Source organism: Carettochelys insculpta, chromosome 1, assembly GCF_033958435.1.
Source record: "Carettochelys insculpta isolate YL-2023 chromosome 1, ASM3395843v1, whole genome shotgun sequence".
NCBI classification, from domain to species: domain Eukaryota; kingdom Metazoa; phylum Chordata; order Testudines; family Carettochelyidae; genus Carettochelys; species Carettochelys insculpta.
The window spans coordinates 120,923,961-120,938,210 of NC_134137.1; the positions used below are offsets into that span (position 1 = coordinate 120,923,961).

At 40.1% G+C, this 14,250-nt stretch overlaps 1 protein-coding gene across 1 annotated transcript; it reads right to left on the reverse strand.

The window, feature by feature from the left end:
• Nucleotides 1-1,046: 1,046 nt before the first annotated feature.
• ATP4B (ATPase H+/K+ transporting subunit beta) lies at nt 1,047-8,850 on the reverse strand. Its single transcript, XM_074983207.1, has 7 exons — nt 8,739-8,850; nt 6,233-6,361; nt 5,065-5,178; nt 4,063-4,262; nt 3,179-3,235; nt 1,387-1,479; nt 1,047-1,208 (listed from the first exon to the last, which is right to left on the reverse strand). Exons 1-7 carry the CDS (start codon nt 8,848-8,850, stop codon nt 1,047-1,049), a joined length of 867 nt encoding a protein of 288 aa, XP_074839308.1.
• Between the last annotated feature and the right edge of the window lie 5,400 nt (nt 8,851-14,250).

Sequence of the window (14,250 nt, forward strand, 5' to 3'; positions counted from 1 at the left end):
TTATTATGTTCATGCTCATTGGCATAGAATTCCTGCCCCCAGGAGTAATCTTCCAACATGGTTAATTTTTCCAGACTCATTTTCGTTAGCCAAAACTCCATGGTTGTAGCTAGTAACAGAGGGGTATCCGTGTTAGTCTGTCTTCTTGATCTGAAGAAGTGGGTCTGTCCCACGAAAGCTCATTGCCTCATGAATTATTTTGTTAGTCTTTAAAGTGCTACATGGCTGTTGATTTGTTTTGGTTGTAACTAGTTTTACAGGAGTAAGGTATGCTTTTCCCACTTGTGATTTTTCTGCCAGCTCTGATGGATGTAGTTAGGTGCTACATTTTCACTGATTTATTAAATGGTACACATATAGCAATTTTAAAAAGTATAATACTAAATACTACTTTAAGCTATCCAGGCTAATTTTCAGTCAAGTCTTTTACAGTCATTGATGTATCGTAAAACAAATAATGATTGACAAAATATTACAGACTGCAATGTATTAATACACAATATGGTTAGATTTGAATACACTTTGCACTTTTACTAAATGGCTACCAGCAATGTACAATTAAATTGCATTGCACACTAGTATTTCAAAACATCAGGGTATTATTGTGTGTTTGCAGTTACTGAATTTGTTCTACAGTGGCCAACTACAGAATAATTATTAGCTGTCTCCAGAAAAGTGACTGAAACAGACATCTGGGTATTGTGTCCATGTTTCTCTTGAATCAGATATTCTCCATTTAGAGGAAACCCCCTTTCATACTAGCATTTGCTCTAAAGCACCAACATGCATTAGCCATGGCATAACAAATTCTACTATACATAATCAAAATTACTACTTCTTGCTCCATACTTAGTAAATTATTGATTTTTAGATGGTTGGATGATCTTTCAGTACAGGCATTAACAACAAGTCTTTTGTTAAATTGAAATCTGAGCAAATTTGATAAGGAAATCATGGAGAAAAAATAAGTATGAAATAATACGGTGACATTTAAGTCACTTTTCATCACACACACTTCTGAAATTTCTTATTTGTAACCACAATACCTAATCTTGTATTCTCATTTTAAACTCCACTTTTCCTTCATATGGGTCATGCGGGTTATCATAAGTGATTCCAGCTCCAATGATTCTGCACACAATTTTAATTTCTTCATTCCTTGTAATATTGAGAAATTTCACTGCTACCAAAGGATTACTGTAGGTGGGCTGAGATGAAAGAAAGTGAAAGTTTTCAAAATAAGATTAAAATAAACTATCAAATTAAAAATACAGCTTGTAAATTAAAATTTGATCTAAGTCACATAGTTTCACAGAGATATTTCAAACTGCTGATTTGGTAAAAACAGAGAAACAAAACCATAAATTTTAGTCCAGAAACACATACCTGTGCTTTTTTTCCATAGTAAGGGAAGTAGTGAAGGTTAAAGGTGCCATTGACTGGGTAATATTGTAGTTCAAGTGGGTTGGAATCATCATCCTGTTTTTGAAGGTAAGAAATTAGATACGTTAGAAAACAATAAACCAGTGCTCAGCTTTCAACAAGATAGATGTCAATAAAGACAAGTGCAAAGTACTACACTTTAAGAAGGAAAAAAATCAAATCCACACATGCAAATGGAAAACAACTGACTAGACGATAGTTCCCAGATCGCTTTCAGCAGAACTGTTAAGTACCATAAACTGAATATGATGAAATGGTACAATGAAGTTTCAAAAAAAAAGCATGCAAAACAAAGTATGGAAAAGGTCCCATCTCATTTTGGGATGTATTAACAAGATTGTCATATGTAAGACAGAAGATGTGATTGTTCTGCTCTATTCAGCACAGGTCAGGTTTCAGCTGGGAACTTTGTTCAGTTCTGAGCACTGCACATCAGGAAGGACATGGACAAATTGGAGAGAGTCCAGAGGAGAGCAGCAAAAATTTAGCAAACCTGATCTGAAAGGTTTAAAATAAAGGCATATTTAGTTGTAACCTAAGTCTCCAAATACAGTTTGAACCTCTCTAATCTGGAATTCTCTAGTCCAGCAACATCCATAATCTGGCATGATTTTGGTGAGCCAGATGACCACTTATGGGTATGGCCTAGTTTTGTGGAGTCCCATGAAGTTTGTTTACAGCCATCAGTCCTGGCTCTCACTGTTCTGTGCTGTTATTTAGCTGTAATTTACCCTAAATGTCTTTTAAGAGCCCAGGAAACAGTAGGTAATTTGCTAGACAATACTGACCTCTGGAAGTCCAGCAAATTACCTCATCTGGAACTGGTCAGGTGCCCAGGGTGCCGGACTAAAGCAAATCTATTTGTATGTCAAGGGCTATTATAATGGAGAAAGTGAACAATTACTCTCCATGGCTACCTGGGGTGGGGGCAGTTGGGAAGAGTTAAGCCTGGAGTGGGATAGGGCTGCAGGAGGTCTGGGGCGGAGTGGAGTTGAGTGGGAGCTGTGCAGGGGTAAGGGGGCTTGGGCTGGAGCTGCACATGGGGGGGAGTTGAACTGGGGTGGTGGGGATTTGAGCCAGAGCCACATGTGGGGGTGGTGAGCTGGGCTGTGGGGGGTTTGAACCAGGGCCACATGTTGGGGTGGTGAGCCGGGCTGCGGGGGGTTTGAACCAGGGCTGGGGTGAGGGTTGGACCGGGGTGGGAGGGGTTGGGGGGTTGAGCCAGGGCCAGGAGAGCGGGATTTTGAGTTACTCTTAACATGTGTTAATGCAAATTAAGTGCAACTTGAAATCATTCATTTCGAGGGTTTACTGTATGAATAAGACATGAGAAGAAAAAGTCTTTTTTCTTTTTTCTAAATTATAGCTAAACAAACATTGTTCTTAGCTTGAAGTTTTGTACAGATGAGTAATGAACCTGGAGATTAGGTGATTGTGGTAGATAACATAACATTCAAACTAAGTGTGCCAAATGTGTTTGGTTAGTATAATGTCTGATTTGGTTAACAATAACTGGCCGTTGTTTTCAAATGAGTTAGAATAAATAAAACTAACTTTCCATGTTTGTATTTTCGGGGCCTGAAATGTACGTGCAGGTATTCTACTCAAGGAGAAATAAGAGTGAATTGGAAAGTTAGGGAAATGATGATCTTCAAGGGGCAAGAGCAAGTCCTGTTGAAATCCGTAATAACTGTGGTGCTTGGAACCTTTTAAATGTGAGCATTCTCTTACTTACTGCAGCTGTACAGTTCACCCTTGGTGCAGTGCCATTGCCAGGGAGAAAATTGATAATCTGAAATACAGCAAATGTTCACAATGGTCACTTAAGAATGTTATAAAGTAAAAACACTGGCAAAAATAATATTTGGAGTTGCATGTTGCTTTGGCTGTCTTTATCTGGATCTTGGTAAGAATTGTGAAGCTTGGAACATTTTACCTTCATAGGACAATAAAAAAATCACAAAGTATCATAACTGCAATATGGAACACCATTCCTTCCTGACTTTTTAATTGTATGCATTCATTTAGAAACTAGTGTTCAACAAGAAGTTTCTCAATGCATTAGCAAAATTAACATTTTTAAAAGTTGTTTTGCTGCCCTCAATGACATGACACATCAGCATTGGCTTTGGTTGAGTAAACAGGCATCCCCTTCTCTGGTGGAAACTGTCAGGAACCCCATCACCAGTGGCAAAGACAGAAGTAAGCGTCACTGTGGAGTGTGAGGGAGGACCTTCCAGTTCTGTGCTGAAGCTTGACCTGGTAAAATATCTAAGCAAGGCCTTACTGGAGGAAGTGGCAGCTTTTTTAAAGAAGCATGTTCTCCACTTGCAAAAACCAAGTGCCCAAGCTTTCCTCCAGCAGTTAGATTTTGCAAGCATTCATTTCCACTCTGTTGCTTAGGCTTTCTTTACTTGGTACTTGTGATGTCATAATTTTACTTATTCTCAAGTAATCCATAGGATCTTGCAGAGAAAAAGACAATACTGTACCTGCATTTCTAATTCAAAATTGAGCAATGGATGATACAGAAACCCCTAGCATGGAGAATTATTCTTCTATCAAACGTTACTTAACGCATCAGTCCCTCCCCCCGAGTTCTTTAGGTTTGGTACTTACTCTGTTCATTTTTATAATTAAACATGGCTGTCCTTCTGGAAATCCAAATGTGGTATTTATCTTGTCAGCACAGTTTTCTAGCATATCTGATGTGAACTTGCAGGAGCATTTTGTTTTGTTTGGGCCAAGGAATGATTTTTGAATGAAGTATTTCTCACTTGTGCAGTTGATGTTGGCATGTTGTGCAGTTGTACTATATGCTGTATAAGTGCAGAACCAAAAAAAACCTGTAATGAATTCATGTCTCCTGGTTCACGGCACTGACCTATTCTCCTACAGTTGTAATTTTTAATACAATGGTTTGGGGGGTTTTGGTAGGAAACCTACTTGTATTTTTGGAGAGAAGGAAATTAAATAGTATTAAAAAGGATAAATTGTACTTTCTATAATTTACAGACAAAAACTATGTTAAAATAGAGTGAAGGGACAGTACATAACAGTAATCTAGGGTAAAATCCATTATGAGGATGTTAAAATTTTCCTCACAACAATCATTAGAAATTTAGGAAATTCAAAGCTACAGTTTAACTTAAAATAAATCCCAAAATATTGTAAAGAATTAAGGCAATGAAACTTTATTTATGCACTGTAGTGACACTAGGCAATAATCACATGATTACAATAAAGCAATATGTGTTTGTGATCATATATGATTTTTTTCTTTTTCCCCTCTTGGTATCACAATATTAAGATCATTTGGGAGGGGGAAAAACAGGTCTATCATGGTGTTACATTTCTTGAATCACTCTTTTTACATTAATTTGACTCTTAAGATCATTAACAAATTAACCTGTGCATTTTCAAAAAAATTATTCTACACTGAAAGAATGTACTATCTTGTAGTTGTGGTGCCACAGGTGTGGGAAAATGTGCTGAATTTTCCTTACAAAGCAAAGAGACTGAATCTTTTGGGTGAAGAACTCAACTCTTCCTTCCATAGGGACCAGTGAGCTGTGCTTCTCTAGTGTTCTGTTTTTATTTAAATATGTCTTATTTTCATACCTGAAAGAAATTTCTGAAGAGCAGTTACATATTTCTCATAGGACGATTTGTCAGACATGTTGTAATAAATTTCTAGTCCTCCTTCGCCGTAAAAATCTGGTCGTAACGTCACCCCTTTATTTAAAAGAGAAAAAACGAAAAAAGTGAAGAATTTTGGGGATTTGGTCAATGGATTTAAATTAACTACAGATGTGATACTGAGGTGAAGGCCACCAGTGGAACTCCATTGAGCCCCCCAGTTGCTGTTGAAAGTAATTTAATTATCCCACACAGGAGCCAAAACAATCTGTAAAGGATACATTTTAAAATACTCACTACTTGTAAAATGCTTTCTTTTCTCTTCAGTTCCTCTTTGTCTCACTTACTTTAGAATGCCATAAAATGTGTTTGACAATAATTATTTTGCCAGTAAACTTTACACTTATTTAAATGTTGAGAGAGGCTATTTGACTAGAGACTAGTAATATTTTTAGGGTTAAACATCTAAGTGTTGCCTACTCTAGTTTAAAAATCCTGGCTAGAGGCAGTTCTATACTTACATAGATTGTCTGGTGATTTGCTTAACTGTTTTTTTATTGCTCTTCCTGGCAGCAGCTATTCACATTTTCAAGGGCTAACTCCATGTTTCTTTGTCCATGCAACTTTTACTTTACACTTTTTTTTTCTTTTGGCCATTTTTCTTTTTATCTTTGTTCTCTCCCTTTCTGTATCAGCTCAGTGCTGTGGTTCTGCTTCTATAAATCTCACATTCCTGCTGTCTTTTCTCCTTCTTGGAGCGTACAGTGTCTGAAGAGACTTGAAGGTGCTGCTGTCAAGGAGTGGAGAGCTTAGTCCTGTCTTGTTTAGGAAATAAGGGCCCATTTACATCTCTTCTGTGGGAAAACCCATTAATTGGGCTAAAAGGAAGACATTTCCCTGAAATTCCTGACAATTTCCTCTGGCTTGTTCGCTGAGAGGACAGTTATGTTATGTTACCCGGCCTGGTGTGTCACACACACCAGATCTCCTGAGAGCCATAGGATGTCAAGACCCTGGTCCTGTACCCCAGCTTTCTGTCCTCAGCACATCAACTATTCCTGTACACAGGACCTCGTGTGAGAAATTAGAACCTATGATATGAAATCAAATTAATTGTATGGTATGAAATGGTGAGACTTTGTGACAGTACCTGGAGATTTTAATCTATCTTGATAGTCCGGTGTATATGGATTGATTGTCCTCATTAATGAATAAATGGCAAGTGAAAACAGCCCAGTCATCACCACGTAGAAAGCAACATAGTACAGACTGATCCACACTGTGAAGAAAATGTATTATGAAGTTAAAGAACTGGGAAAGTAGAGAGGTGAAGTAAATGAATGAACAATCTGATCTTTACTTCATCAAGAGTCAAAAGTACCCAGCATCTTCCAGAATTTGGCTCCTAAGTTTGGTATTTGGAGTCATATCTATTAATTTAGATTTTTTTGAGAATGTGTAAATGTGTTGCATCTTACAAGGACGGTGTGGAGTAATATACCACAGGCAATTATTTCCTGACTGATCATTTCTTTTAATTGATATGTAAATTTGGATAGCTTGAAAGATCAGGCTGCAGACAGCCCATTACATTCTACAAAACTAAATTATTTTTTTTCCTTAACTTGTGCACAGATTATAAATTGAAAAGTCTGTGCTGCTTCTAGGTATAAATATGTTTGCATGTTCACCAGTGTTCTTTGTAAGCTGAGTGCTTGAGCATCTACCCAGGAGAGATTCAGGTGCTGCCCAGCTGATTAGCAGAGTACCCATAGCCACCCATACTGTGCAGCATGTTTTTCTATTGGTGGTGCACTTCCACACATGCCTTAGTGCAGATAACAAATTTGAATCCACCCCGGATGGAAAAAATTAGAAGGAACATGGATGTTCACCTTACTTCTCTGCTCATTTCATATGAGAGGTATAAAACAGTCCTGATGAGCTTCACTGACACCACCAGTCTACTAAAGATGATTTGATCACAGATGCCATTTACACTGATTTCATACTTCATCACTGAGCCCTTCTCTGGTAAGTCCCTTCTCACTGCTACCTGATTTACATGTGTGTGAAATTAGAACCATACAAGCCTGTAAAATACCTAGCGCACTGTTAGTTCTATATAACTTGTGGTCATCTAACTCCTGCACTCCCCAACATCAGGAAAGATTAATTTGAAATAGACTTTCTTAAGTAGAATATTTTTTAATTTTAAAATTTTCTGTTAAAATTCATTGTAACAAGATTCAGCTCAGTAATAAAAATCTTCCATGCAAATCTGTTATATCAGGAAAAGAGTAGGGAGGGAGAAACTAACATGTAACAGCCATTAGTATCCGTGAGACAAGAAACCTTAAATCAATCAAAGCCTGCCTTCTCTGAACATAGACCCGAAAACACAGTTATTTTAAAGGCAGGGGTGGTAAAGGATGGATGAATTGAATTGGTCTGAAATGTCCATCAGTGTGTGGCATGAAAACAGCAGATTTACTAAATAGAAAGGGTATCAGAAAAATAATTTTGGAAAAGCAAACTGTTTTTTCAGATACTTGGATCAGAAATTTATCTTCACTTGCTTCCCAGATGATCCTGAAGAGGAAAACAAAACCAAAACCAGATCCTGCCCCTATGTTTTTCTGATATTTTTTATAGATTTTTTTTATTTTTTATTTCCTGTATTCTGGAGCATTGAAAACAACCAATTCAAATCAAAAGGAGTTCTGGATACACAAAATGCCAGGTCAGGCCTCTAGTTAATCCTGATGTCAGAGTCATGTCATAATTAAAACACACAGGTATAAATCTTCAATGATTATCTTAATTTGAATCTTTGACAATAATTTGAACCAGACTCATTTTTAAGATATTTTTATATATGAGGAAAATACTTGGAACAGTTTTTCTTTATTAAAGCAACCTATGTGTTATATAGCCAATTTTTTAATACATATCTGTGGCCTCATTGCCTTTGATCTGGTTTCTCTAAACTGGTCATAAATCGTAAAAGTCATGGCTAAATACAACTCAGCTGTAAGCAATCTTACTTTGCTAGAAATTCTGAAAAAAACCACTGAGTTGCGATAGTATATTACAATATTTTCCCAGTTTCACAAATACTGGAACCATGTGTGTTAGCTATGAAAGTCAAAGGAGGATATTGTTGACTTCATTGGGAGCAGGTCTTATGAACTTAAATTATTTTAATCATTCTGTATAAAGCAATCAGGCTATCACCTTAATCATTTGGTTGCTCTACTCTGCTTGTTCCATTTTTTCCAAGTGATTCTTTCATTGTCTTGTTTTAAGTCATTCTTAAATCCGTACACTTCATCCTAATAATTGTTTGGGAATTTTAGACATGGCCAAAAAAAAAAATCTGTGACTATGTGGAACTATTTAAAGATTCCAAATCTCAATATTCAATAACACACTGGGAAATATTTCAGGAAAGGAACTTGTGTTTTAACAAAATATCTCATCAACCCCGGGATAGCTCACAAGCAAACCACGAAAATAAAAAGTCTCCATGACCATGCCGCAGTCATTATCTCATCCTACCAAATTACAAACAAAAATCAAAACTCAGGTGGCTTTGTAACAGTACGAGAAAGAAGAAAATATTTTAGATTCTGTGAAAGCATGTGACTACATACCCCAATTAACTAAGGTCCTTCCCATTAACTGCCCTGTATCTGGATTCCATACGAAACGCTGGAAATTTTCCATCCGTTGGCTGCACGTTTTCTTTTCATTTAAAGCTGCCATTTTCTCAAAAAACAAAAACAAACAAACAAAAAAACAGGAAAAACCCCACAAAGACAACCTCTGGAAACCCAAAGGACACCAGAAATGAAGAAATTCAACTGATGCCCAAATAGCTGGTCAAAAAGAACACTTTCCTTTTTATACTTTCCTTCCCTGAAGGTCAAACAGATTGCACCTAATATCAACAAAACCTCCTAATGGCAAATATTGTCCTTTATAAACATTGCTGATAAAGAGTAATGTTCAGGCTGGAAAGAAAAATTAGTTGCTATCAAATGTCCTTCTACTTTCTCTTTAATGCCTCAGTAGCTCTACAGCATTACACACTTTGTAGAGCAACTTTGGAGCTTGTGATACATTCAACTTGATAGCTGTTATCAAAACTGATAAAGTTAAGGAGCGTTGTTTCCCTGCATTTTTCTTTTTTAATAATCTACAAAGATTGGATAAATTCTATCCTTACAGCACATAAAAGCCCCATCAGATCCATGGGGTTGCTTGGGGAGTAAGTTATAGTAGAGGTTGGTCAGTTATCCATTAAGTTTGCCACCTTTCACAAGGAGAAGGGAAATTTTTCCCTGCTTCATATCATTCCTGTTTCATTCACTGTGCAGCCTTGTGCCAAATGAAGCCAGGATCTCACAGAAAAAAACAAAAACAAAAACTGTGTGAAAAAGGACAATGTTGTAATGCATGTATACAATGAAGCAGAGGTCTTTTGATTTTTCAGTTCCCCTCAGGCTCTGATCTTCCAAAGATATTTGCCTCACCTCATGCACCATGAGTAGGCTAGTTGAAGGTAATAGTTGTGTAAATCTCTAGTGTCAGGACAGTGATGTGCGATGGCCTAGGGCAGGGGTCAGCAACTCTTCCGAGGCAGAGTGCCACAATTTGACCTTTTGATCTCTATGTACAGTCCTAGTGCCAGTGATACTTTTTTAAAGTTACTAATAGTCCTACTTCCAACAGTTTCTTTAATAAATAAATGAAGATGTAGAACTTTACCATTTAGGTGGTGGCTGGCAGCATTAGCTCGTCTTTTGGTAATCCACAGGCAGCCTGGCTTTGAGGAAGCTCCTGGCCGCGTGGGGGGAGGGGGGGCTGTGGCAGGGAAGGCTAAGCTCACGCCTCACATGCTGATGAAAACTGCTTCAAATGCCACTCCTGGCACCTGTGCTGGGGTTTGCTGACTCCTGGTCGGGTTTTGGTTTTTTTCCTGAAAAGAAGAAAGGATGTAGCCTTGGGACTTATTTCGGTTTAAAGAGTGGGGTTGTGACACTAGCACATACAGACGCAGAGGTTCAGAATTCAGATTCTGAAGATCCTTAAGCTCTTGACTTGCTATACTTGAACCATGCCACCATCCTTCAATGTTATTAGCTGATGTGAAGTATCTGTGTTAACCTACTGTCAGAAAGAAATATCTAGGGTTAAATCTAGGTCCCAATGAAATTAATTGCAAAGTTTTCTGAGAATTCAGTGGCACCGAGTTTCACTTTCATGCATAGCTGTTTCTTGTATGTCTGAATTCGCATTAATTTCAAAGGACATTGTGTAGGAAGAAACTTTAAAATCTGAATATGCAAAAAGAACATCCAATATTTTCATTATTTAAATAATGGGACAGTTACTAGTGACTTTTAACATTTGGAGTAATAAAACAGAATTGTCAGCTAAATAATGCTGGATTCCTGGATACAACTTGTGAGATGTTATTAATTTTCTGTTGGATGTGATATTCCAGAAGAGTATTTTAATAACCTGTGGCCTCATTGCTATTTGTTTTACAATGATAAAGTATTAGTAAGGTCAAATAGAACATCAAAAAAATTGGACATTTGATGAGTTTCCATTTTCCATAGAAAAAGAAGGATGGCAAGCTACACGCTCATCCCTGTAATCACATAATGTAACAATAGGGTTTTTTTCAATGGATTATTTGAGTTACAAATTTTTAAAACATAATAGAAAATAAGGCAAGGAGATCTGGCAATGGATTTAAGGTAAGGAAGATCGAATAGTTACTGAGAGTCTAAAAGGAATGTCAAGGTTCTTGAAAAATTACAGTTTCAGTGATAAGGTCAAATGAACTGAATAGAGAAAGTGCTTGCCATAAGAAGGAAAGCAGTAGGTCACAAAAACGTCTTAGTTTTGTACATATCTGACATAAGACATTCAGGTGCATCTACATCAGTGGTTCTTACACTTTTTGTGACCACAGAACACCAAACGTTAACATTTTTATGCAGAACACCTATGAAAATTTTCTTCAAAAATTTGTTCGCAGACCAAAAACAAAACAAAACAAACAACCAAAAAACCCAAACAGCAACATATAGACCAAAAACAAAATTAAGGAATTTAATCAGGTATCGTAACAAAGAAGAAGTAACATTGTATTTGGTTTTAATAACAAAATATATACCATAGGTATCTGATACAAAAATGTGTCAGATGCTCATGGAACACCAGTGTTCCAATCAACATAGTTTAAGAAACACTGTTCTAGATGATATTAAGCAAATACTTAGTTCTTCTTCTGTGCACGGGACTGGCTTAGATGCCCTGTTAAGGTCTCTTCCTATCCTACATATGTAAGAGTCTAAGGCTGTGTCTGCACTACCTCCCTACTTCAAAGGGAGGATGGTAAGTAGGGTGTTGGGAGGAGTAAAGGGACTTCGAAGTACCCCAGGCACTTTGAAGTACCAGCAGGTGAGCCGTGGCTAGATGTGAGCCAGCACTTCAAAGTTTAAAACTTCAGAGTTGCCGCCGGGGGTGGGACTTTGCTTAATGAAGTGCTGCCTATGCACTGCGGCGCTTCATTAATAAACTCCCAACACCCTACTTACCATCCTTGCTTTGAAGTAGGGAGCTAGTGTAGACAAGCTCTAAAAGACTCATATTAACTTTATACATCATTTACATACTGGATGTTTGAGGTTGTAAAAGGTGTTGTGAGAGGGGGCTGAAAGTTGAGGGGATTTTCAAAGCGAAGGATAGAGCAACGAGGGGAAAGTGAGCAGCCTGGATTGGTTTTCTGTGCTCCATTGGTCTGTGGGAGGTACAACTATGTAGCTCAGTTCCTGTGCAGCTTTCCATCTTACAGGGAGGAGAGAATTCTCTTACATTTCCAGCACCTGGTCAGTCAAACTGCAGGGTTAGAAGAACCAGTAAAGGGTGTCGACACAACAGGGTCTCCCACTAGTGCCAATTTAAAAAAGGTGGTATTGAAGCCCTCACATTTCTTCAAAACAGAGAGCTGCACAGCCCGTTGAGGATTTCTATGGGGTGAATCAGTGCTAAGCTAACTCACGGGCCTTGCATAATCACAAATAAATTGTTCGTGTTGATTTGTCTATTTAGGAATGTTGACAAATGTTTTATTACTTCCCCAACACAAATAGAGGACTAAAGGCACTTATCAACTTGTGTATTTATAATAGTACACTCTTTCCACAGTTTGCCACCATTAAATCAATTTAGAATCTCTACTACCTGTGACCCATGAACTTCTTAAATGCATCATCTGCAAAAGAGGACATCCTTTTACCAAGCCGGCTACCCTTGCCGAACAGGCAGGCTTCCAGCCCAAACATAGTTGTTGTGACCAAGTTCTAGCACCCGCAACTCACATTGAGGCTTGCTAGCTGAAAACCTAAAGGATGGCACAGTATTTGTTGACCTCTCATCTGCATATGACACTGCATAGATGAAGGGCCTGATGTTAAACCTTGCTGAAATTATACCTTCTTCCTCAAGTGTCCCCCTGGGTGCTCCACGATAGGTGTCGGGCTCGCCCCGGTGCCGCAGATCGGATCTTTCCAGCAGTTTCTGCTGGACCGCGCATGTGCCAGCGCGCGCCGCTCCCCTGTGCGCTCCTGGCCACGTGCGTGATCCTGTCCCCGCCAGTTCCTTCTTAACCGCCATCAGCTGCAGATGGAATCTGCTCAGGCTGCGGCCAGAGTCAACATATTAGTTTTTTTTTTTCAGAGTTTTAGAGTTCTCTTTCAGAGTTCTTAGTTAAATTGTTTGTTTCTTTATTGCAAAAAAAAAATATATATATATATAAGTAGAAAGTCTTAGAAACAAGAGGAGAAGCGGAGGCACCTCAGGGACGTGAGGGCCAGTAGGCCTCCTGCTGCGGCAGGCTGGAGTCCGTGAGAGAGGAACAGGCACAGAGAAGGTGCTAAGTACCCTATTAACAGCTCAAAGACTCACTGCGATGTCCTCTGCAGGATTCAAGAAGTGTGAGTCCTGCCGTAAAGCTATGCCGGCCTCTGATGGGCACAGTCAATGTATCAGATGCCTGGGGGAATCACACGTCACCCAGAAATGCTCCTTCTGTGCAAAGCTCACGGCCAGAGCCAGAAAGGACAGAGAAATGCGGCTGAAAATGCTGCTGTTTGATAAGGCCCTCCAGCCAGACGTGCCGGAGAGGCCTCAACCGGAGGGACCCACAGGGCTCCATAAAAGGAAGGCGGTGTCTCTCACCCGCTCAGTGCAAAAACGGAGGAAGCTCTCTCCAGCCCGATCCCTGCCAGTGGTCACAGCGAGTGGGACAGGCGTAGATCATAGCCCCCAGCCGCAGTCACCAGCGAGAAGCAGCACAGCAGTGCATGTGGCAGAGGCTGAGCCTCCGATTACTAAACAGCTGGCCCGCGCGTTCAGAGCGGCGGCCAGGCAAGTGCCGGAACCGGCGGCACCGACCCCCACGGCACCAACGGTGCAGGCCCAACAGGCACATAGCCTGCAGGCACTGGAGGAGACCACCTGCGTGGCACCGCAGATGAGCGTGCTGAGCGCGGCGCCGACAGTGGGGCCGAGATCCCCGGCACAGGGAGGGGCGTAGCCAGCCCCGCAGGGGAGGGGAAAGGCAGCAGCGAAAATCGGGCACCGCAGCCCTTCTCTGGACAGGGCTGCAGGGCTGCTCTCAACAAGTCCTCCCCTTATGCTGCGTACACCAACCAGGAGACATGGGTCTCCCCCAGCCTACCCAGAGCCTCCTTCCCTGTTCCTCCAACCAGCCTCACCATGGCTCGGGCCACCCTCGCCTTTTCTGGGATTTGACCCTCTGGAGTACTACCATAAACCAGTTTCACCATTGTCTCAATTGTTCAGACGATCTCGCTCCCCCAGACATCGGGGATATACACCTCGAGAGTGGTCCAGGTCTCCATCCCAGGAACCATGCCCTTGCTGCCACGGTCGTCCTTATCACACCGGGCATAGACACCACAGGCATACACTCAGGGGCAGGTCCCCCTCGACCGCCCAGTACCCCCGCGGGCACTCACGGACAGGGACGGAAACACAGCTGTCTCAAGGGGAGCTGATTCTGGAACCCCGAGATTTTCCCTCGCAAGCCTCTAGTGAGAGGGTGTACCACCGGCAGCAGGACCC